Genomic DNA, 20869 nt, shown 5'->3' with positions numbered 1-20869 from the left:
CTGAGTTCAAATCCCAAGGCTGCCCGGCACTAGCTGTCCGAACCTGAGTAAGTGACCTGGCTTTGCTAGGCCTGTTTCCTCAGCACGGTGTGCTGTCAGGGTTGGTAATTAAAAGCTTTTCCTTATCCTCCTTCTCTTCATTAAGATAGGCTCTCTCCGCAGCGTGCGAGGCACAATATTTGGGGTCCAGGAGATCAGCCTGCTTCCCTTATTGACCGAGGAACCCAGGTTGACTTCCACTGCCTGACCCTCAGTTTCCTGCCTGTAAAATGGGAATAAATGATCCATACTTATTGCAAGGGCCGTTGTGAGAACCCGCTCTGCAAACGGTAAAATGCGGTTCGCGCTGATACTAACCAACTGGATGCTGGGCCAGAGCAGAGCCCAGCCCCGACCCCCAAGAGCCGTTCCCAGGAGACCACTGTCCCTCCAGAGAGCGGCGGCGCTTCCCCAGCCTCTCTCCACGCGCCTTCCGTCTTTCTCCAGCTAAGACCTGGGTGAGAGTTGGGTGGGTCCGCGAAGCCAGGGGCGGGCGCAGGGAGCTGTCCTCAGCTTGGTGCTGAACAGAGACGCATAGCCGACCCTGCACGCCCCTGGTGCAGCAACCCAGAGAGGGAACTTTTGTCGGAGAAGTCCCCGGGCCCCCGGGGCCAGGCTGCTGGGAACGCCCTAGAGGCCGTCCCTGGAGGCGTTGTTGGCGCTCACAATACAATAGAGGCAGTACAGGCAGGCCCTGCTCATCCTCTTTCCACTCCCACCCACCACCACCACCCCAGGGGCCTCCTGGCTCCGCGGTCGTTGTCAACCACCACACCGAATTTTGAGATGCCTTTTAAAAAATCATTAGGAGGCTAAGAATAATTACCGAACGGGATTGTAATTATGGGGTGGGGGAGGCCGGCCAAGGGAGCGGGGATGAGCAGGTGGGAGCTGAAGGCGGCTCTCGGACTGCGAGGGAAAATAGGTTCCTGTTTTTCTCAGAGGGGAAGAGGAGGAGGAGAGAACGGCAGAGTTAGAACGGGACAGAGTCAGAGCCAGGGGAAGGCGGAGGGGACAGAGGCAGAGAGAGAAAACGGCTGAGCAGGCTCTGGGAGAAAAGAGAGAAAGGCAGGGAGATCCAAGAAAGAGAAACACGGAAACGAAAGGAGGCGAAAGAGCAAGAACCCGCTCTAGAAGAGACTCCGCAGGAACGACAGAGCCCTCAAACTTGGGGGTAGTTTTCGAGGCCTTGGAGATCCGTTAGCCAAGGGGAAAGGAGATGGCAAAAGAGTCCTCATGCCCGGCCTGGCCGCCCCCTCTCTCCAAGGGCTAGGCCTGGGTGATCCGCTCGCACCCACAGAGGCTTTTCCCAGGGTCCCTGCGAGCCAGGGAAGAGGAGAAAAGCGAGAGAGAGAAGTAGAGGAGAGGGGAGACGACCCCAGAGGAGCTGGAATGAAGGAGGGGAGAGGACCTGTAATCCGGAGCGTAAGGGAAAATGAGGGGGCGGGGGCGAGGGCGACCCGGCGCCGCTGGCCGCGGAAGATTTATGGCACCGCGCGGGTTCCAAGGACAGGCTGAGCCTGCCGCCGCTGCCAACGTCGGTAGCCGCAGTGGCCGCTGCGCCCCCTGCCCGAACGGCCCCCGCGCCCCGGGCCATCCCTGCCATTATTAACTTCTGTTTGATTAGGGTAATTGTTCAAACTTGGGCTGGACAGTATGATTAATTACAGTTTAATTAACGTGTCCATTAAGGACACTTAATACCGCTGGGGGGGCCGGCGAGGGGGCGCCTGGGTACGAGCAAAGAAGGAGGGAGTGCGACTGGTAATACAAATGAAGAGACCGAGATTAAGAGAGAGAGTGAACACCGGGACCCAATGGGATAGTCGGGGTAAGGAATGGTAAAGATAGAAACCAACAAACAGAGAAAGGGCAGAGGGGTGGATAGAAATGCAGCTTTGAGAAGAGAGAGGACACCAAGGGGTATCTGCAGCGTCAAGGGGCTAGATAGACCCTCATCATGGAAAAACTGAACTAGGAGACCTGGAGAATAGTCTAGCACGTCAATTAGAGAGCAGTTGACCCCAGGTGTCTCCCAGCGAGGCCTTGGCTCCTGCCCAAGTTCGGTAGAGCCACCCAAACCCAGTTCCCGAGTCCACTCCTCAGTAAACGAAGTAGGAGGTCGCTCCTCCTCAGGCTGGAGCTGTCCTGACACCTCCCATCCAAGTCAGATGCGGTGGGGGAGTTGGTTCTGCCCCTTCCCAGCTGTCACACCGCCCTCCCCCCACCGTGGTCTCTGTCCCGGCCGCAAGTAACCCTTCTGGCTTCCCAGGGCCACTCTCCGGCTCCACCGCCCTGACCCGAAAGTGCGATACTCCTCCCCAGCTCCCGCCCCTCCCTCCTGAGCCCTCCTTAGTCCTATCACGCGGCCTTGGCCTGGACCGCTTCTGGCCCCTAGGAAGGGAGCGCCTCCCCCACTTCGTTCCTGGGGGCAAACTTTGCGGCCCCGGGGCCCTTCTTCCCTCCTGGCCCCTTTGGCAAGCGCGGGCCGCAGGTGCCGGGCGCAGGGCGCAGGTGTGCTGCCGCTTACCTGGGGAGCGCAGGCCCGGGGCTGAGGGGAGGCGGCGCGCGCGGCGTGTGGCCCGCAGGCTAGCGGGCCCCGGGAGGGCGCGAGTGACTGCGCGGGCGGTGGGTGTGGCGCCCCGGCTCGCAGCTGTCAGGCGTGCTCGCCCCGCGCCGGCCTCGCACTCGGCCTGTGACTGCGCCGTGCCCGTCGCCGCGCCATGTGCTCTAAGCTTCGGCCTCTGCTCCGAGCCCTTGCACTGCCTCAGGGTCAGCGGTCCGGGGCACACGTCTCCGCGCCCGGGGCCCTGGCGCCTGGCACCTGCTGAGAGCGGGCGCCGCGCGGGAGGGGCCTGCGGGGCCGCGGGTGTGAGCGCAGGGAGCCCGGGAGCGCGGCTGTGCGCGCGCGCGGGGAGGGGCCGCGCCGTCACCCGGAGAGCCCGGCGGATCCCGGACTCCCGCCCGGCGCTCCGCCCGCCGCGCACCTCCGCTCACTGCTTGCCGGGCTCCGGCCGCTGCCGCCGCACGGTGAGTACTCGCGTCGGGTCGCCCGCCGCCCCCGCACCCTGCCCCTACAGCTTCTTTCGTTTAGTTCCGATTTGGGTTCTTGTGACTGTTGCTTTTATTATTATACCTAAAGACTCCATCGTCTCACTCCTACCGCTGCCCGCCACCCACCTCATCGTCCTCTCCAAGCTCACCCCTCAAGCCTCAGAAGCGGGCGAGGGCTTTCTGAGCCGCTCTAGACGCTGCGCCTTGTCGCTGCGTACAGCCCTTTGCCCCGGCTTTCCGCTCTAGCTCTCGAAATTCGGATCCATTCCTAGGGCCCCCCTTCTCCTGGCTCCGGGATCCGGCGCCGCCTCCTCCCACTCGGGAAAACCCCGCAGGGACCGCAGACCCTCAGCTTGGGAAAGATGCGCTCGGCTCAGCGCTATCCCTTCACTGCATGCGGGCAGGGCATACTTGCCGATTTCGGGAAACCAAGAAGACATCATCATTTCCCAGAACCGCGGCACCCCTAGGCCACCTCCCCAGCCCGCCTGAAAGCCCCTCAAGGGGGTGAGGAGCTTGTCTTGCTGACCTCTTCGCCGAGTAGTTAGGGCAGTATTTTTGCCTCCTAAAATGTTACAAGGGACTTCAACGCGAAAGGAGGGTCAACTTGTTTCAATTCGATCCGCAGAAATAAAGATGAAACAGACAGGTAACAGATAAATAGCTTGATACTTGAAGAAGGTATGAAGACAGATGGGAGAAAGAGGAGGGAGCTGGGAGAGACAGACAGCTCGGGGATGATAAGATCGACAGATGAGGGGCACCTAGACAGAAAGGGCGGGAGACAGACAGACAGAAGATCCCAGTCTTCTTGATAAAGGCTTTTAAACTCGCATCCCCTGCCCGGCTGGACCTGCTGCCCCTCTGAAAATGGATTTTCCTTTCCTGCCGAGTTTAGGGGAGGGGTCCTTAGGATTGGGCTGCCTGGGCCACAGGAGCTCCTGCAGCAGTGGGCCGGGTAGGAGCCTTCTGTGTCTGACGACACGTGGCTGGGCCGGGCACCTAGAGAATCCCAAGCATCAGTCTCCTGGTCTTCCCGCTACTGAGGTCCGCGGGCACGGCTGCCTCCCTTCCTCAGCAAGCGAGCAAAGCATGGGACGGTCAGCAGCTTTTGACCTGGAGCCTTGTGGTGGCTGCAGAGACTGGCCAGGATTCCCTTCAGCCCATATAAGCCAGGATAGCCTGGCCTGAAGGATACTCAGAGAGGAGACCCTCCACCCAAAAAAGGGGAAGCCCAGAGCCCAGAGAGACTGCATTTGGCCTGAGAGAAAATGGCATATCTGAAGGAGGAAAACTTAGGAAGTGGGCAGTTAGACGCAAAGGAGAAGTGGCTCCTAAGAAACTTCCTTGAGAACCTCTCCGTCTCACGCTCTGACCCGGATGGAAACCAGCTTTGGTGTGGAACGCAGCTCAAAATGCAGAAAATGTGTTTAGGAACTGCATGACCCTGGCCCCACTGATGGCTGGAAAGAAAATGGTTTCTATTTCCAGCCGGAATCTTTCTGCCCAAGGAACGCGGGGCACCGGGCCTGAGAGGAGAAACTCGAGTTTGTGGAAACCAGTGCTGTTATCCTGGGGAGCCGACTCGGCACGGAGCTGGGTGCGCTGGGGGTCGCACTGAGGCTGGGCGCGAACGGCGTGCTTTGGAGAGAGCCTAGTTCAGCACCGCGAACAGCGGTCGCCTCAGCCTCCCCCACCCCGCACCCTCACCCCCAGCCTGGAGACCCTCCTCTTTTCCCTTTCCCCCCGCCCCCTGCTGTCTGGAGAAGGGCAGTGACCACCCCTCCCCCCACCTCTCCTTTTGCTGTCCCCGCCCGCCCGCGTGCATGCGCGACTGAGCAGAGGGGCGGCGGGTCCCCGAAGTCCGGGTTTCAGGACCCGGGCGGGTAGGGCAAGCTGCGAGGGTGGCCGAAGGCCCACGGATCTCGGCGCCGGGAAGCCTGGTTTCGGCAATGTCTTTGCTGTGTGGCCTTGGGCAAGTCACTCTCCGTCTCTGGGCTCCACTTCCCATTCCGAAAACAGGATTGCGATCCTAGCTGCCGGGGCATTCCTGAGGTCTCAATTACCCCTTCTCCTCCCCCAAACCCCGGAGGCTTTTGTTCCGGCGCCAGCAAGCGTCTGAATAACAAAAGGCGCCCGTCCAGGGGGCGAATGAGCTTGGACTCCCCATTGCCAAGGTTCCCCTGTGCGCCCGACTCGGCGCGCCCCGCTGGGCGGGCCTGAGCCGCGGCGGCGCTGAAAATGGCTCATCTGCTCTCTGCTTTCTCTGTTTCGCAGGAGCGGCGGCATGGAGGCTCTCACCACTCAGCTGGGGCCGGGGCGCGAGGGCAACTCCTCGCCCAACTCGAAGCAAGAGCTGCAGCCCTACTCGGGCTCCAGCGCTCTCAAACCCAACCAGGTGGGCGAGACATCTCTGTACGGGGTGCCTATTGTGTCTCTGGTCATCGACGGCCAGGAGCGCCTGTGCCTGGCGCAGATCTCCAACACCCTCCTCAAGAACTACAGCTACAATGAGATCCACAACCGCCGCGTGGCCCTGGGCATCACGTGTGTGCAATGCACGCCAGTGCAGCTGGAGATTCTGCGTCGGGCCGGGGCTATGCCTATCTCGTCCCGCCGCTGCGGCATGATCACGAAGCGCGAGGCCGAACGCCTGTGCAAGTCGTTCCTGGGCGAGCACAAGCCACCCAAGCTGCCCGAGAACTTCGCCTTCGATGTGGTGCATGAATGCGCGTGGGGTTCGCGTGGCAGTTTCATCCCCGCGCGTTACAACAGCTCGCGTGCCAAGTGCATCAAGTGTGGCTATTGCAGCATGTACTTCTCTCCTAACAAGTTCATTTTCCACTCGCACCGCACACCCGACGCCAAGTATACGCAGCCTGACGCCGCCAACTTCAACTCATGGCGCCGTCATCTTAAACTCAGTGACAAGTCGGCCACAGACGAACTGAGCCACGCTTGGGAGGACGTCAAGGCCATGTTCAATGGCGGCACGCGTAAGCGGACCTTCTCGCTGCAAGGAAGCGGCGGCGGTAGTGCTAATGGAGGGTCAGGTGGGCAGGGGAAAGGTGGTGCTGGCGGCAGCGGCGGGGGAGGCCCGGGATGCGGCGCGGAGATGGCCCCAGGCCCGCCGCCCCACAAAAGCCTGCGCTGTGGCGAAGATGAGGCCGTCGGGGCTCCTGGGCCGCCTCCTCCCCACCCGCAGCGGGGACTTGGTCTGGCAGCTGGAGCCGGCGGCCCCGCGGGCCCTGGAGGGCCTGGTGGTGGCGCCGGCGTACGTAGCTACCCCGTGATCCCAGTGCCCAGCAAGGGCTTTGGCCTCTTGCAGAAGCTGCCCCCGCCGCTTTTTCCTCATCCCTACGGCTTCCCCACGGCCTTCGGCCTCTGCCCCAAAAAGGACGACCCGGTGCTAGGTGCGGGCGAACCCAAGGGCGGCCCAGGCACTGGGAGCGGCGGGGGCGCGGGCACTGGCGGAGGCGCTGGCGGCCCAGGAACCGGCCACCTGCCGCCGGGGGCCGGGGCTGGCCCGGGTGGTGGCGCCATGTTCTGGGGTCACCAGCCCTCGGGAGCAGCCAAGGACGCTGCGGCTGTGGCTGCAGCGGCCGCCGCAGCCACTGTGTACCCGACGTTTCCCATGTTTTGGCCAGCGGCAGGCAGCCTCCCTGTGCCGCCCTATCCAGCTGCGCAAAGCCAAGCCAAGGCCGTGGCGGCCGCTGTGGCGGCGGCAGCGGCAGCAGCGGCTGCTGCTGCGGGTGGCGGAGGCCCCGAGCCCTTGGACGGTGCGGAGCCGGCCAAGGAGGGAGGATTGGGCGCAGAGGAGCGCTGCCCGAGCGTGCTGTCCCGTGGGCCGCTGGACGAGGACGGTGTGGACGAGGCGCTGCCGCCGCCCCTGGCCCCACTGCCCCCGCCGCCGCCGCCGCCGCCCGCACGCAAAGGCTCCTACGTGTCGGCCTTCCGGCCTGTGGTCAAAGACGCCGAGAGCATTGCCAAACTCTACGGTAGCGCCCGCGACGCATACGGCGCGGGGCCTGCTCGGGGGCCGGGCCCGGGCGCGGGGGCCGGCGGCGGCTACGTGAGTCCGGACTTTCTGAGCGAGGGCAGCTCCAGCTACCACTCTGCCTCGCCCGACGTGGACACTGCGGACGAGCCGGAGGTGGACGTGGAGTCCAACCGCTTCCCCGACGACGAGGGCGCACCAGACGAGGCCGAGCCTGGCGCGACCGGCGCGCCCAGCACAGGAGGCGGTCCAGACGGCGACCAGCACGCCGGACCCCCGTCTACCACCTCCTCGGGCCCCGACTGCCCCACAGACTCTCCCGACGGCGGTAGCCCTCGCCCCCGGCGCCGCCCGGGGCTACCACCAGCCAGCCGGTCCGCATTTGGGGACCTGGCGGCCGATGACGTGGTGCGGAGACCTGAAAGGAGCCCGCCGAGTGGCGGCTATGAGCTGCGAGAGCCTTGTGGGCCGCTGGGGGGCCCCGCGCCGGCCAAGGTGAGCCCCGCGTCGACCCCGTTAGTGGCGTCTCCCTGGTTACCCCTCAGCACCGCGGGCGTGTGGGACAGGCCCTGACCGGGTGGGGGACGAAAATTTTGCTCTGAGCAGGCGTTCGAGCAGCAGGCCCCGGCTGCTCTCTGGGTAGGCCCAGCCTCGGGAGCGCTGTGGAGCTGGGCTCGCTGGGACCCATGGCTGAGGGTTTCGGAAGATCCGGGGGGATGGGGTGGGAGGGGAAGCCTGAGAAACCTGTGTGCTGTTTTCATTGATGGGGGTGAGGAAGAGATAGGCAGAGACCGTCAGTCACACAGCGGCAGAAAGAGAGAAAGAAAAGGGATCTGGAGGAAGAAAGCAGAGGAGAGAGGGACCCAAAGCCAGAGAAAAGTGCTGGTGAGGCCGGGTCGGTAGCACGCCCGCCCAGATGGAGATCAGAGCCCCGGGGCAGAGCAGCGGGTAAGGAGAGGGCGGCCTCTACCCCAAGCCCGGCCACTGCAATACGGGGTCCCCGAAATCGTCTTCCACCCCAACTCATAGTTGTCCCACTCTTCGAATTCCCGCTTTGAGGGTTCGTGGTGGGAAGCTGTCGAGACCGTGTGCGGGGAGAGAGAGGGGTTCTCAGGTTGTCCGGACGGCGAGTTCGGGTGTGTGTGTGTGTGGGGAGGGGTGCGGCTAAGCCGGAATTGTTGGCCATTTGAAAGTGGGTGTTCACACTTGTACATTTCCATTCGGTCCATTAAAACATGAATCGTTAGCCAGATGCGAAAGGCGTCATTTATGCCGGGGACCAGGCACGGGAGGGAGGGAAGATGCCGCAAAGGAGGTGGGGGCGAAGAGGGTGGGGGCGGCTTTGAACGGCCTTTGGCTTGGGAACCACTTTATATGTCGGATAATTTTCTCGAGGGCGCTAATAATTACCCAGAATCTGCAACAGTGATGTAGCCTCCAAGGGCGCAAGGCTGCGCGGTATGCGTCACCGCGGCCCCGGGCGCTCCAGTCCCACTGGCTGTCGGACCTCCGCCATCCCCTCAGCATTCCCTCCCGGCCGCCGCGCAAGGTTAAGCGGCTCGCAGCCGCCGCCAAGTGTCCCCTTAACCGCCTGTCATTTCTCGGCCGACGCAGGTGTACGCGCCCGAGCGGGACGAGCACGTGAAGAGTGCGGCGGCGGCTCTGGGGCCAGCGGCCTCCTACCTCTGTACCCCGGAGGCCCACGGTAACGCCCCCAGCCCCCCTGCGGAGGTCGCTGGCCAATGTGATGGGGGGACCGCAGGCAGAGGGCCGGGGCCAGGGGAAGCCTTCGAAGGAAAACGAGAGGAGAAAGAGGCAGAAAAAGCGAGGGGAAGAGGGAGAGGGAAAGAAAAACTATGGGGGGGGGGGGAAGAAGGTAGGCGAGAACTCCCAACAACTTCCATCGTTCGGTTACTCAACCACAAGCCGCCCTCCCTACACAAATAAACGCTCATGTACACCTCATACACTGGGTGAAAACCTTTAAAACCATGCCTGGCCCCCCTTTCAAGTCCTCTCATTTATTCAGCAAGTGTTTTTGGCCGCGAGGTCCCCCGTAGTCAGTCCGGGTCGGGCGGATGATGGGGCGCTTGGCGGTGCGCTTGGGTACCCCTGAAGCTCTGTGGTCGCTGAGGCCCAACGCGGGTGGGGGAGCCCTGCACGTGTGCGCGGGACCCAGTGGCTCACCGAGAAAGGGTTGAGGGCCTCGGGAATACCGGCAGGCCGCGTGCAGGAGCGCGGCTTCCACCGGGTCGGTGGTCACCACCTGGGCCGCGTTCTCCGCGGGAGCGGCGCAGGCAGACCCGGCGGCTACGCGCGCTCGCGGTGCCCCAGTATCTGCTCGCGATGTAGGTCGCTCGTCCCTGGTGGGCCTGACTGCTTGTATTGCTCTTTTCCAAGGGGCTGGGGAGGGGGCGTGGAACCGGAGAAGAGCAGACCGCGCGCGGGGGAGGGGATGCCCGGCCCAAAGCCTGAGGGTGCGAGCCCAGGCGCACAGCCGGGAACAGCGGCGGCCGCGACGCTTTTAATTAGGGCTCCGGCGCCCCGACCGCGGCAGCTCTGGCCGTATTGGGGTCACGGTTTCTTTGCCTCTCCTTGAAACTCGGTTTATTGCCTTTAAGAGCCAGATAAGGAAGACAATCATTCGACCGCCGACGATTTGGAAACGAGGAAGTCCTATCCAGACCAAAGGAGTATCTCCCAGCCAAGTCCTGCAAATACAGACCGAGGTGAGCCCTAGGACCCTCGCGCACCACCCTCAGTCGTGAGCTAGGGCCCAGGTCACCCAGGTTCCCACCAGCTTCGACTTATGAGGAAGAGTTTCCATCAAGTGTAAGCGGCTGGGGGTCTCTTCCGGCAGCTGGCAGATAAATATTTAAACAGCGCGGGCAAAGTGCAGGACAAGTTTACTGAGTTGCTTACCTCTTTGGTGGGTTTGTGGCTCTTCCGGGCAAGAGAAAAGGGCATATCAGAAGTAAATGGGGGACACCATCACCCACATAAAACAGGTCAAAGGGCACTTCCTGCCCTAAGATAGCTTGTCTTCCTTGGGTTCACTCTCCTACAGTGGGTCAATCTCTAAAATGATGGCTACACCCCTAAAATGATAGCTTGGAAGGTCGGTAGTACTGGATGCCTGTAACTGTCTCCTCTAAAGGCAGAGGGTGTGGAGTAGCTTCCTGACTTAGCACAGTTCCAGGTAAACTCACTTCTGCCCTCCCAAGGCCTCTCCCAGGACAGAATCCCTCTTACCTGCCCTTGTATCCCAGGCGAAGATGGGCTCACCCTGGATGTCACAGGAACTCAGCTAGTGGAGAAAGATATCGAGAACCTGGCCAGAGGTGAGGTTAAATCTGTGAAATGGGGCTACACTGTGCTTGGGGGTGTTGTAGAGGGATGTTATTCCTGTAGGAATGAGTGTGAGAAGACAGGGCTCTTGGGGAATCGGTTGTCACTGAACAGAAAGGATAACCCCTTGGACACATTATCCTGACATAGAGGTGTGTATGTGGGTATGTGGTGGCTACAGGGAACCAACCCCCCAGAGGTTCATTGGAAGTTTGGGTTCCCAAGGCCAGGCCTGTCTGAATAGACCAGTGAGAAAGAGAAATAAGTAATGAGCCTCAGAACTTGATGCATGTGGACAATCAGACAGGACAATCTGTGTCTCCCAAACTCACTGAAAATCATGACTTTCTGAATAACAAGATTCCTAGGAGGCATTTACTTTAGGAATGTCTGAGAGGTTAATTTTTTCCTGGAATTAATGCATAATCAGCCAGCCCACCCTAAATGGGATGAAGATGCTGTTTGTTTGCAGAATAGGACCCTGCAGTTGTTGCTCAGCCTGCAAGGGGGAGAGTGTGACTTGAGGCACAGAGGAAGGGAGCCTCTACAACCACTTTGCTCCCCTGTCTCCCATTTTTTTTGTGTTTTCTGAGCACCTGCTAGGGAAGGATTTCTCAGAGAGCCTCCCCACGGAGAGGACCCGGATATCAATAGTTCTGTGGTCAGGGCAGCCCCCTGCCACTTCTTTGGAGCTGGTTTCTGAGGTCACTAGCAGGGCTTTCCACACTTAACCTGCTCCCCTCTCCTCCAAACCAGCCTAGGGCTTGCAAATTGGTGTGGGGAGAGAGAAAAGCATCAGTGGTGTTTCACTCTGCGTAGTTACAGATTTTACAGGATTTGCAATTACCTTCAAAATCATTGGTGCTTTATGTAAGTGTTCTTAGCATGGATGTAGGGTCTGGGGACCTCCTGAAATTGCAAACTATTGTGAGTAGATGTATTTTTCCAGGGTGGGGATCCAAACCTTTGACCAGATTTTCCCTGCTCTGTATTATTGAAGGGAGGGATTAGGTCTGTCTTTTAAAGGGGTAAATCGAGTCCTCCTGGGCCATCCTCTAGGTTAGGAAGTTAGGAACAACTAAAGCTAAAGCAGATGCCACACTGATTAGTGCCTTGAGCCAAGACCTAGATGTGGAACATAGGTTCTACCATCCTGAATTTGATTCTCCTGGGCAATCTATCTCCTAGCCCCTTTTCCTCGCCCAACTTCTTTGGAAGCGAATGAGAAAACTGAGTGCTGAGGGCCTCTACCTACCGGCCCCACTGGAGGGGACTCCTATCTCAGGGCTATTGGTCAGGGCAGGATCTGGGTGCCCCTGGGCTTCCGGAGTCCTGCACACACCCCTCCTTCACCTTCCACTCTCACCCCTTCACAGAAGAATTGCAAAAACTGCTCCTGGAACAAATGGAGCTCCGCAAGAAGCTGGAGCGAGAATTTCAGAGTCTCAAAGGTACCCCCATCCCCGACCCTCCTCACCGACCCCACTCCCACTCATCGCCAGAACTTCCTTCATGCAGGCTCGGCCTCGTTCCGGGACCCCAATGTAGGCAGCTATGTGCCCTGCGGAATCCGCCGAACCCTCCTTTCCTGGGGTTTCCCGCTAGGCCAAAGACTGAGGAGGTGGGGGTGGGGATGGAGAGTGGGGAAATAGGGCCGAGGGAGGGGGCTGTGCGTAACAGCTCTCACTTAATCAATTTGCACAGATAATTTTCAGGATCAAATGAAGAGGGAATTGGCTTATCGAGAAGAAATGGTGCAACAGCTGCAAATTGTCAGAGGTAAGACGGGAGTCAGGTGAGCGCGTGCACGGGCAGTAACTGCCTCTTGTCTGGCAGGAGCCGCAATGTTGGCTCAGTCATTTGGATTTAAATTGAAGGTAATTTAACAATTATTTTTTTTTATTTAATATCCTTTGTATACTCTGATTAGCCTCAGAATGTCAAGCAAGCCCAGCAAACGGCTTGCAGGCATCATTACATGGAGTGATTGAACTTCTTATCGCGGCAATTTCCATGGTTTCTAAATTAAAAATCGAGGCGTAAAATTACCTGGGAAGTAATGCCTAAGTTTGCTTTAATTTTGGTTAGATCCGTCTGCCTTTAAGCGCCATCCCAGGCCATTTCCTCCCTCCGCCAGACTGCAGTTTGGAGTGTTGATGCCCCCTCCTTCCGTCCCCGGACTTATTTTTGCAGGGGGATGAGAACTCGCGAGAGGGTGAGGCCCGGGCTGTGACCTGGGCCGGCCCAAGGGTGGTCTCATTTCCTCACCGGCCCCTCCCCATGTCTTCCAGACACTCTGTGTAACGAACTCGACCAAGAGCGGAAGGCGCGCTATGCCATCCAGCAGAAGTTAAAAGGTGCGGAAGCCGGAGAACAAAGATAAGGAGGGGTGCCAAACGCTGGCTGTGCTGGCAAATGAACGAACGATTGAATGAATGAATGAATGAATGAATGAATGAATGAATGAATGAATGAATGAATGAATGAATGGCGGGGCTAGTGAGAGGGGAAGGCCACGTCTACATGAATCAGAAGCTGAGAGGAGGGAAATAGGATCTTTTAATTTAATGCGGAAATGATTCTAGAACGGTGAGATAGGGAGAAAGAGTCCGTTGGGCTCTGGGCATTGGAAAACCTGCCAGTCGGCCCCAGATCTGGTCTTGGGCAAGTGGACGTCCCTTTCTGTGCTTCAGTTTCCTCTTCTGTAAAATGGGGCTATTGAACCAGAGCAATAGTTCTGAATCGCCAGGATCTTTCTCCTACCCTCCTACCTTCTTCTGATTTGCTGGCTTGAGAACCCCTGAGCTAGAAGCGGGTGGGTGAGATTCCGGCGTGCAGGGGGAAGGGGATGGGTGGACCGCGCCGGCAAAGCTAGGCAGGCGAGGCACCCAACGTGGCCCGCCCAACTGTCTCTCTAGAAGCCCACGACGCCCTACACCACTTCTCCTGCAAGATGCTGACGCCCCGCCACTGCACTGGCAACTGCTCTTTCAAGCCCCCGCTGTTGCCCTAGGGCCGGCACCGCTGCGCCCACGCGCCCTCAAGCCATGCTGCTCTCTTCTTGTAAATACCCGCGGCCGCGGCGGCCGAGAGCGAGGAACAAGCCATTCGGACCGGACCGATGTAAATACAGCCTCCCGCCTGCCCGCCCTCCTCACGGGAGCCTCGGCCTTGCCCGCCCCCTTCCAGGTGCGGGAGCCCAGGGCCCTGTCTCTGTTTCCAAGTGTAAATACCACTTCGCCCCTCGGTTGAACTCCAGGGCATCGGACCTCATGGGGTTAATTGGACAGAAGGGAGTAAGAAAGGGGAGAAAGGGGCCTCTCCCCCCGTACAGCCTCGTACCCCCAATTGTGATTACAATGTAGCAACTTCGCTGGCTCTGGCCCCGCGCTCCCCGTCCTGTCCACTTCTGAAACTTGTTCCTAATGACAAAGTGGCTATGTGCAATGGATATAAGTGTACTGTGAGTCTCTTGATTCAGTATTGGGTTCACTTTAATTTATTTACGCTGTAAGTTAATTTTGCTTCCTTCTCCTGGACCTACTTGCTGTCCTGTTTTGCAGTCTCCTTTGGATTTTTCTTTGTTTATTTTTTGTTGTAACCTCTTGATGTAACAGCACTTTAAGAAGGACGACAACTGACTCACGAGATGGAGACCACCTTGAGCCTGTTTGGGGAGACCACCCTGTATCCGTGACTTTTGTTTTGTTTTTAATAAAAAAAAAATCTGTCACTTCCTGGGGCTGTGGAGGTGGGAGTTGGAGGAGATGGCGGGCGGAGGCAGGCTGAGGGCTGCGCAGCATGTGGAGCGTGAGGACCGCAGCACTAGTTCTGGGACGCCGGGGATGAGAATCGCGCCGGCTCAGGTGGGCAGTAGCGAGCGCCTGACCTCTCCACCAGTCCTTCAGACACACCCTCTTGCCGCACAGGCCAGCCCCTCCCCGCGTTTAGGACCCTCACTTGGGCCCCGGCCGGGGTAAAAGGACTACGACAGCATGGTTCCTGGCGCCCTGGTCTCTGACTTCCCTCGAGCGCTCGCAGGGGACGACAGAGTTTAGTTATGCCATTTTTACGCCCGTCCCATCGGGGAAGTCACCTCTGTCTCTGAGACACCGGGCACTGCCCAGAATCCCAGGTTCAACCAGAATTGCCAGGAGGTGAGGATTCCGAGGGCCTGGCCCGGGAGCACTGGGCGGGGTGAGGGAAGAGGTAAGCAGGACGGAGCTGAGCGGGGCAGGCCTGGAACCGCAGGGCGAGACGTTTGAACGCAGGGGTACAGACTCCTTCTCGCCTGCACAGCCGCTACCAGAAGGGAAGGAGCTCTGGCGGTTTAACATTCCGTCCATTTTAGTCTGAGTGGGTTTGTGGACCTGGTGGAGCCCTAGGTTTAGTGTCAAGCCCGCCCGCTGCGGGTGTCCGGGTCGCTGCTCTCGCCAGGCCCCTACGGGTGGTGGTAGGGCGTCCCGGCCACGGTTGCTGCGGCCTCACATGGCCGTGGGCCTCCTGGAGGCTTCAGTTTCTACAGTGCACCTGCGGTGGGGCTACAGGTAAAGAATGGAAACTGCAGCGCACTTTTTGGGGTGGGGTGCAGTGGGGAGGAAAGCTTGGATGGCGTGGGAGAGTGCACCTTATTGGGAACCATGCAGCCCTGGCTTCCAGTTTCACCTTCTCGGTTGACTAGCAGGGGTGCCGTGTGGCGCCTTTTGTGCTTCCTAGGCCTCCGTGTCTCTGTAGAATAACATTCAGGCCCCTCTCCCTGCGGCATGTGGCAGCGCTCTAAGAGATAAGCAGAGCGACAGCTGTCCGCGGCTGAGACCAGCGCCCAGAGGACCCCGCCCTCCAGCTACACCCAGGCTCTCCCTGAGCGTCCGTCTTGGGGCCTCGAAGGGCGCCTGACTTGGAGACCCTGGAGGCGGGCGTGCAGTCCTGCGCCTCCAGGAGAGCACCTCGGGCCGAAAAATTTGGTGCGGGTAGTTTAGAGGGCCTGGGATGGAGATGGTGGGCAGTGTGCGCGCTCGGGGCCACCCGGAAGGAGTGCAGGCCGAGAACCCGACCACGCGGTCAAGACAAGAAGCCAGTCCCCAAGGCCTCCTGCGCTGGGCCTTGGTGTCCTCAAGCTAGACACAGAAGGCACATGAGAGAGAGAATGGCAGTGAGGGCGCTGGGTAAACGGTGAGGCGTCGGGGAGGGATGAAGTGGCCTCGGGGACGCACGATCTTCCCGCAAGGCCCCTCAGGGAGCAGAAACATTTCCTATGGGCTGAACGGACCACATCAGTCTTAAGTATACCAAAGGTGAAATTGGGGCCCGGAGAGGAAGTGACTTGCGTCCCCAGGCGTGCGGGAGGCAAGCGGAGCTGGGACAGGGCGGGGCAGCGCGACTGTGGGAAAGTGCATGCGCCTTCCCCCCTGCGTCAATGCACCTTTGGAAGCCGCACTTTCCTTCTTGGTAAAATGCGAAAAGTTACTATCCAGGCAGGAAGTCCTGTGGCTGCGGCCCACACACAGGAACCTAGCAAGCACTCCTCTTCACCTTTCCTTTCCGAATTCCCCAAAGTAGAGAAAAAAGCCGTAGGCAGCTGGGGCCTGCCGGAAAGGGCGCTCCATATGGCCGGAATCTCTGAGGACTGGAGGTGTAGGTGGATCCGACCCAGAAAACTGTCGCAAAACCCTCCTGGGCTGCGTGTCCCATCAGAAGTGGTTTGTTCTCCCCCAAATGTTAATAACCAAACGATTGGTATGGATGTAATTATCAATAATTATACGAATTATTGCCGATTGCGGGGCTCGCAGCTACTTTAATTAGTTTACCAGATTCTAATTAAGTTAAATGAAACAATTAATAGGGAAAATATGCTTTGAAAAAAACAAAAACAAAAACCCAGGACTTTTAAAGTCTATTTCTCGCCACAACGTTGCCACCTTACGACACGTTTTAGGCATTACAGCCAGCGTCCGAAGGCCCCAGACTAAGGCGCCTTGTCTTAGGGAGAAAAAAATGGGGCTTGGGGCATTGGGAGCGGACTGTGGGGGACAGAATGTTCTCCTGGCTGTACTTTCGGGGATGTTTGGTTCTGCACCCTGTCCCCGGAGGTGCTCATAGGAGGTCTGGTTCTGGAGTCCGAGATCTAGGGGTAAAGAACCAGGTAAACCATTCTCCTTTAACCTCCCACTCCTTTTTCCGCAGAGGAACTCCAGGTCCCCTCATAGAGAGGTGCGTTGAGAGAGGTGGTCTCTATCTTCTCCTGTCCCAGCAAATCCAGGGGGAGAAACTGAGGCGATGGTGGAGATAACATCATGTTGCTTGATTTTTCACTCCCCTGGGAGAAACCAGTAGGTCGCTCTCCACCTCGGTTTCCTCTGTAAATCACAGGTAACCTGTTGAGAAAGACACCTGAAAGGCCCTTGGGTTCCTGGGGACTAATCTCTGTGTTCCCCTGGCACTTGTTCATGAGGCTAACAGGATACTCACCTCACTGAGTTATCCTTGGTTGTGTCTATTTCCTGTAGGACCATAAATCCCCTGGCAACAGGGGCCACATCTTACTCTTCCCGGTGACCTCCAACACAAGGCTCAGTGCATCACAGGTGCTCAAGGGTTGTCTAGATGAATGGGTTCTAACTCTGGTGCATCTAAATGCTGGAAATGTCTGGGGGAAGGAATCCCTAGGTACTTTTGGACAAAAGCTAGTGGGAAGCAATTAAACTCATTTGCATAGGGTTAATTAAACTCAGGCTTACTCCTCAGAAGATCTTTCATCAATAGGATTAGTTTGGGGGGCAGGTGTCAGGTAAGTGATAGCCTGTAATAGGAAAACTTTCTTCCTCTTGTAACTTCTTGCCAGAGAGGGTGCTCCTTCATTCCCTCACATTTTGCCAGGTCACTGGGCACATACTTGTCAACCTATTCCCAGCTACCTTGATCAAAGTATAGTCTTGGTACTTTGTATAAATGCGACTCATTTTGAATTCAGAACACCAATAAAGGCAGAGTTGGGCCTGCAGGTGCTTTCCATTAAATCTAAACAGCCTTATCTCTGACTCGCCACCTGGGAAGGTGCATAGTGTTTGATTAAGTGCACAAACTCTACAATCGGATTTCCTGAGTCTCGATCCCTTCTCTGCCACTGACTAGTTGTGTGACATTGATCAAGTTGTTGACTCTCTGTACTTCAGCTTCCCCATTTATAACATGAAAAGGGGGGAAAGAGTACTTCATAGAACTGTGCAGAGCCAGGAGAGTCAGCCAGGTCTCTGGATTTTCCAAGAATAGGAATTGCCTGTCTTTCCTCATTTCTGGTCTGAGACAACGGTCATGCCAAGTTTTCTTTAGAAGGAGAGGGAGCCACATCCACATTGGTCGTTTCCTTGTTTGGCATCCCAGAAGGAGACATTTAAAACCACTCACCCAATTGCCCAAGTGGCCTCCAAAGAAGAACTAGGCATCGTTGGGGGGAGAAACAAATCCCCAAAGATTGTCCTCTAATTCCATGCATTAGGGGCCGTGAGCCGAGGAGGAGGCGCAACAAGCGGTCCCACAGACCCCTATTCTCGGCTGTTACCTGGAAAGGATCATTTCACCTTCACTGAAGAGAACAGAAATGGATCCCTGATGGAACGCCGTGCGGCTGCTCCGAACGCCCGCGGGGAGAGTACCCGCCGCTGTCCCCGGGAGGCACCGGGGCTCCACCCCTGACTGCCAGCCCTGGCTGTGGAGGCAGAGCCTGGGAACCATGCGACTGCAGGAGGCCCACTGACTGTGCTCCCAGAGGCTGCAGGGACTGCCGGGCACCAGCAAAGCGTGTGCATCAACGTTTTTCTCCTGGAAAGAAATTGGTATTTCAAAAAGCATTGACAAAGTCATCACAGGAAATCTGAACTGTGTTGGACGTTTTTTTCCTTCTCATTTTACTAGTTAGGAGTGTATTTTTTGCAATTGAATTACCTGGGGGCAGGGCCCGATCTTTTTAGGGTCTTTGCCTTTAAACATCCTGTCAGGCCTTGCGGCAGCCGCTCACTAGTTACATAATCATACCCAGGTTGCTTTACTTCTGTGCCTGTAAAATGGTGACAGTAACACCCACAGGGCAGGGCTGTTGGGAATATTAAAATGAGATATTGTTGAAGCCCCTGGCACGTGGTAGATGCTCAGTAAGGAGTAGGCATTATTATTATTATTATTAAAGATTCAGAGGCAGCATGAGGAGTCAGTCTTGTTGCAAGTTCCTGTTATAGATCATTTTATGTTTATCGGAACACTAAGGTCCTGTTATGTTTTGGATGCGAAATGAATCAACTCTGGCAAAGCCATTTCCTAATATGTAAGGTACCGTAGAATTCAAGATAGTGTATAGGGAGGAAGAGGCCGGATGGAAAAGATGGAAGGCTGGGGGCCCAAGGGCCAGATGGCGCAAGCAAGACAAACGGGTGAATCTTCAAAACGTAGAACCTGTAGGTGAAAAGTGTTTGCATCAAGGTGCGAAGTCTGGGGTCGCCAGGTGGCTCAGGCGGTTAGAGCTCCATGCTCCTAACTCCGAAGGCTGTCCGTTGGATTCCCACTTGGGCCAGTGGGCTCTCAACCACAAGGTTGCACACAGCCCACCATCTCTTGGGGGAGTCAAGGAATTGAACTGGCGAGATGGTGGGCTGTGCCCCCTGCAACTAACAACGGCAACTGGACCTGGAACTGAGCTGTGCCCTCCACAACTGAGATTGAAAGGACAACAACTTGACTTGGGGAAAAAAAAAAAAATGTACACACTGTTCCCCAATAAAGTCCTGTTCCCCTTCCCCAATTTAAAAAAAAGAAAAAAAAAATCTAAGAAAAAAGTGCGAACGGTACAAAAATATGGAACGCTTCACGAATTTGCGTGTCATCCTTGCGCAGGGGCCATGCTAATCTTCTCTGTATCGTTCCAATTTTAGTATATGTGCTGCCGAAGCGAGCACAATACATTCACTTTCTTGCGAACTATATAAAGTGAGAGACATAGAATCTTTTACGATTATGGTGATTATACTGTGCACTTTTTAAAATTCCAAAGTATTCAAGAAGTTATGACCTTCTGTATCATACACACTGTAATTGTATCTTTGTGATTTTTGTCCACATTAAGTCGAATTGTCCCCCTAGCATTCTTACATTCTATATGCAAATGAAGGGACCATGGGAAATTGGCCCTCTGCCCGCCCGACCTCTGCGCTGCTTGCAGACGGCGTCGGTGGTTACGCTCGGTCACGTGGTGCGCGCTGCCGCGCGCCTCTCTCGCTCAGGCCGGAGTAGACGCGGAGTGGTAAATCCTCCCACTTGATCTCTGACGCGGCAGCGCAGTGCGGGGTAAAGTACGCCGGTCAGCATGTGCGCGGCACAAGTGCGATTTGGGATGAGGGGCCATGGTGCCTGTAGGTCCCCACAGAAGTCTGGTCTGGGACCCCGAAACGGTTGTGAGGCACTGGTCGGGCCGGTCCCTGCGCCGGGACCCGTGACTCGTGGAAGGGTTAGAGCCACCGACCGTGAACTGGTGGGGGCTGGTAGGAGCGGCCGAAAGCTGCGGACGCCACCTCGGGATGGGCCAGGGCGCGCCGCCTTTCCCCTGGGGTTCTCAGGACCAGCCAAGGGGAAGAGGGAGGATGGCTGATTTGGTGCCCAGGCTTCCCATAGTGCGACTCGGGGTGGTGGCTGCGTAGGAAAGGTCACCACCCTTTGATCCAGCACTGGACCAGGCACTTAATCAGTGTCACACATCCACACCCACCGCTCCCTCAATTTTCAGGTTAGAAAATTAAGGCCCTGGGAGGCTAACCATCAAGGCCAAAATTATCCTGCCAGTGGTGAAAAAAGTTGGGATTCGAATGCAAGTCTAGTTTCAAAGACTGATCTTTTCCCTTTCACAGTGGAACTTCTAACTAAAAGATTTAGAACCAGGAGTGTGGCTTCCCCTCTACCTGTTGGACAACAGTCCCCAAGGCCTTATCTGCTCAGACTTCCTTACTGCATTCCTTCACCAAACTTCCAGCACCTGTGGCGTCAGCGCTGGGCCTGCAGGGGTGAAAAGGTGGTTGGGGTTGGTGGAAATGGAGCTTCCGTTCCAGTAAGGGAGCCAGGAAGAGCATTCTCAGTGCTGAGCCCGGCTGGAAAGAAAGAACACGGAGGATAGAGAGTAGGGAATGAAGGCCACTTCAGTAAGTGGGCAGGCGAAGAGGGGGTATTTGAGCTGTCACTTGATGATAGGGAGGCAGCCCTGAAAGGACGGGATTGGAGTACCAGGCAGATGAAAACCGTGGGGCCACCTGAGTCAGTTTCACCCATCTGGGCCAGTCCTTCAAGGGAAGCCACTGTGCAAGCAGTTGGTGTGCTGTGAGAGCGGAGGGACCCACTCAGCTACGGCCAGAGAGCACCAGACCTGGCTTCTGGGGACTTTGGAGCCCCCGC

At 57.5% G+C, this 20869-nt stretch overlaps 1 protein-coding gene, 1 long non-coding RNA gene and 1 other non-coding gene across 9 annotated transcripts in view; 2 read left to right on the top strand and 1 right to left on the bottom strand.

Moving 5' to 3' along the window:
* Positions 1–2938: 2938 nt before the first annotated feature.
* Positions 2939–14175, top strand: SKOR1 (SKI family transcriptional corepressor 1). 3 transcript variants are annotated; one of them, XM_019725623.2, is made up of 9 exons: positions 2939–3069; positions 5371–7585; positions 8705–8795; positions 9712–9819; positions 10360–10431; positions 11815–11889; positions 12143–12217; positions 12730–12795; positions 13357–14175. In XM_019725623.2, exons 2-9 carry the CDS (start codon positions 5381–5383, stop codon positions 13449–13451), a joined length of 2787 nt encoding a protein of 928 aa, XP_019581182.1. In that variant the 5' UTR covers positions 2939–3069; positions 5371–5380; the 3' UTR covers positions 13452–14175. The 3 variants fall into 3 exon arrangements, with proteins under 3 accessions (XP_019581182.1, XP_074183614.1, XP_074183615.1); XM_074327513.1 differs by having other exon boundaries at positions 10315–10431; XM_074327514.1 differs by lacking the exon at positions 2939–3069 and adding an exon at positions 3956–4693 and having other exon boundaries at positions 10315–10431.
* A 5104-nt stretch (positions 14176–19279) lies between these two features.
* On the bottom strand, positions 19280–19386 carry LOC141570970 (U6 spliceosomal RNA). Its single transcript, XR_012495395.1, has one exon. It is a non-coding gene; the product is annotated as a U6 spliceosomal RNA (small nuclear RNA).
* A 276-nt stretch (positions 19387–19662) lies between these two features.
* LOC109444323 (uncharacterized) overlaps positions 19663–20869 on the top strand; it is a 90147-nt gene continuing 88940 nt past the window's right edge. For all 5 annotated transcript variants that reach the window (XR_012494691.1, XR_012494692.1, XR_012494690.1 and 2 more), the window contains exon 1: positions 19663–19774. This is a non-coding gene — a long non-coding RNA (uncharacterized LOC109444323). The remainder of the gene's footprint in view (positions 19775–20869) is intronic.

This window comes from Rhinolophus sinicus, linkage group LG03 (assembly GCF_036562045.2).
Source record: "Rhinolophus sinicus isolate RSC01 linkage group LG03, ASM3656204v1, whole genome shotgun sequence".
Classification (NCBI taxonomy): Eukaryota; Metazoa; Chordata; class Mammalia; order Chiroptera; family Rhinolophidae; genus Rhinolophus; species Rhinolophus sinicus.
The sequence above is the reverse complement of the archived record's forward strand: the minus strand, read 5'-3'. Positions and strand labels throughout refer to the sequence as shown.

Coding starts and splice junctions, on each gene's coding strand:
- SKOR1 (XM_074327513.1), top strand. CDS start 5,381: ATGGAGGCTCTCACCACTCAGCTGGGGCCGGGGCGCGAGGGCAACTCC. Junction 12,218..12,729: donor ACAGCTGCAAATTGTCAGAG/GTAAGACGGGAG, acceptor CATGTCTTCCAG/ACACTCTGTGTAACGAACTC. Junction 12,796..13,356: donor CATCCAGCAGAAGTTAAAAG/GTGCGGAAGCCG, acceptor CTGTCTCTCTAG/AAGCCCACGACGCCCTACAC.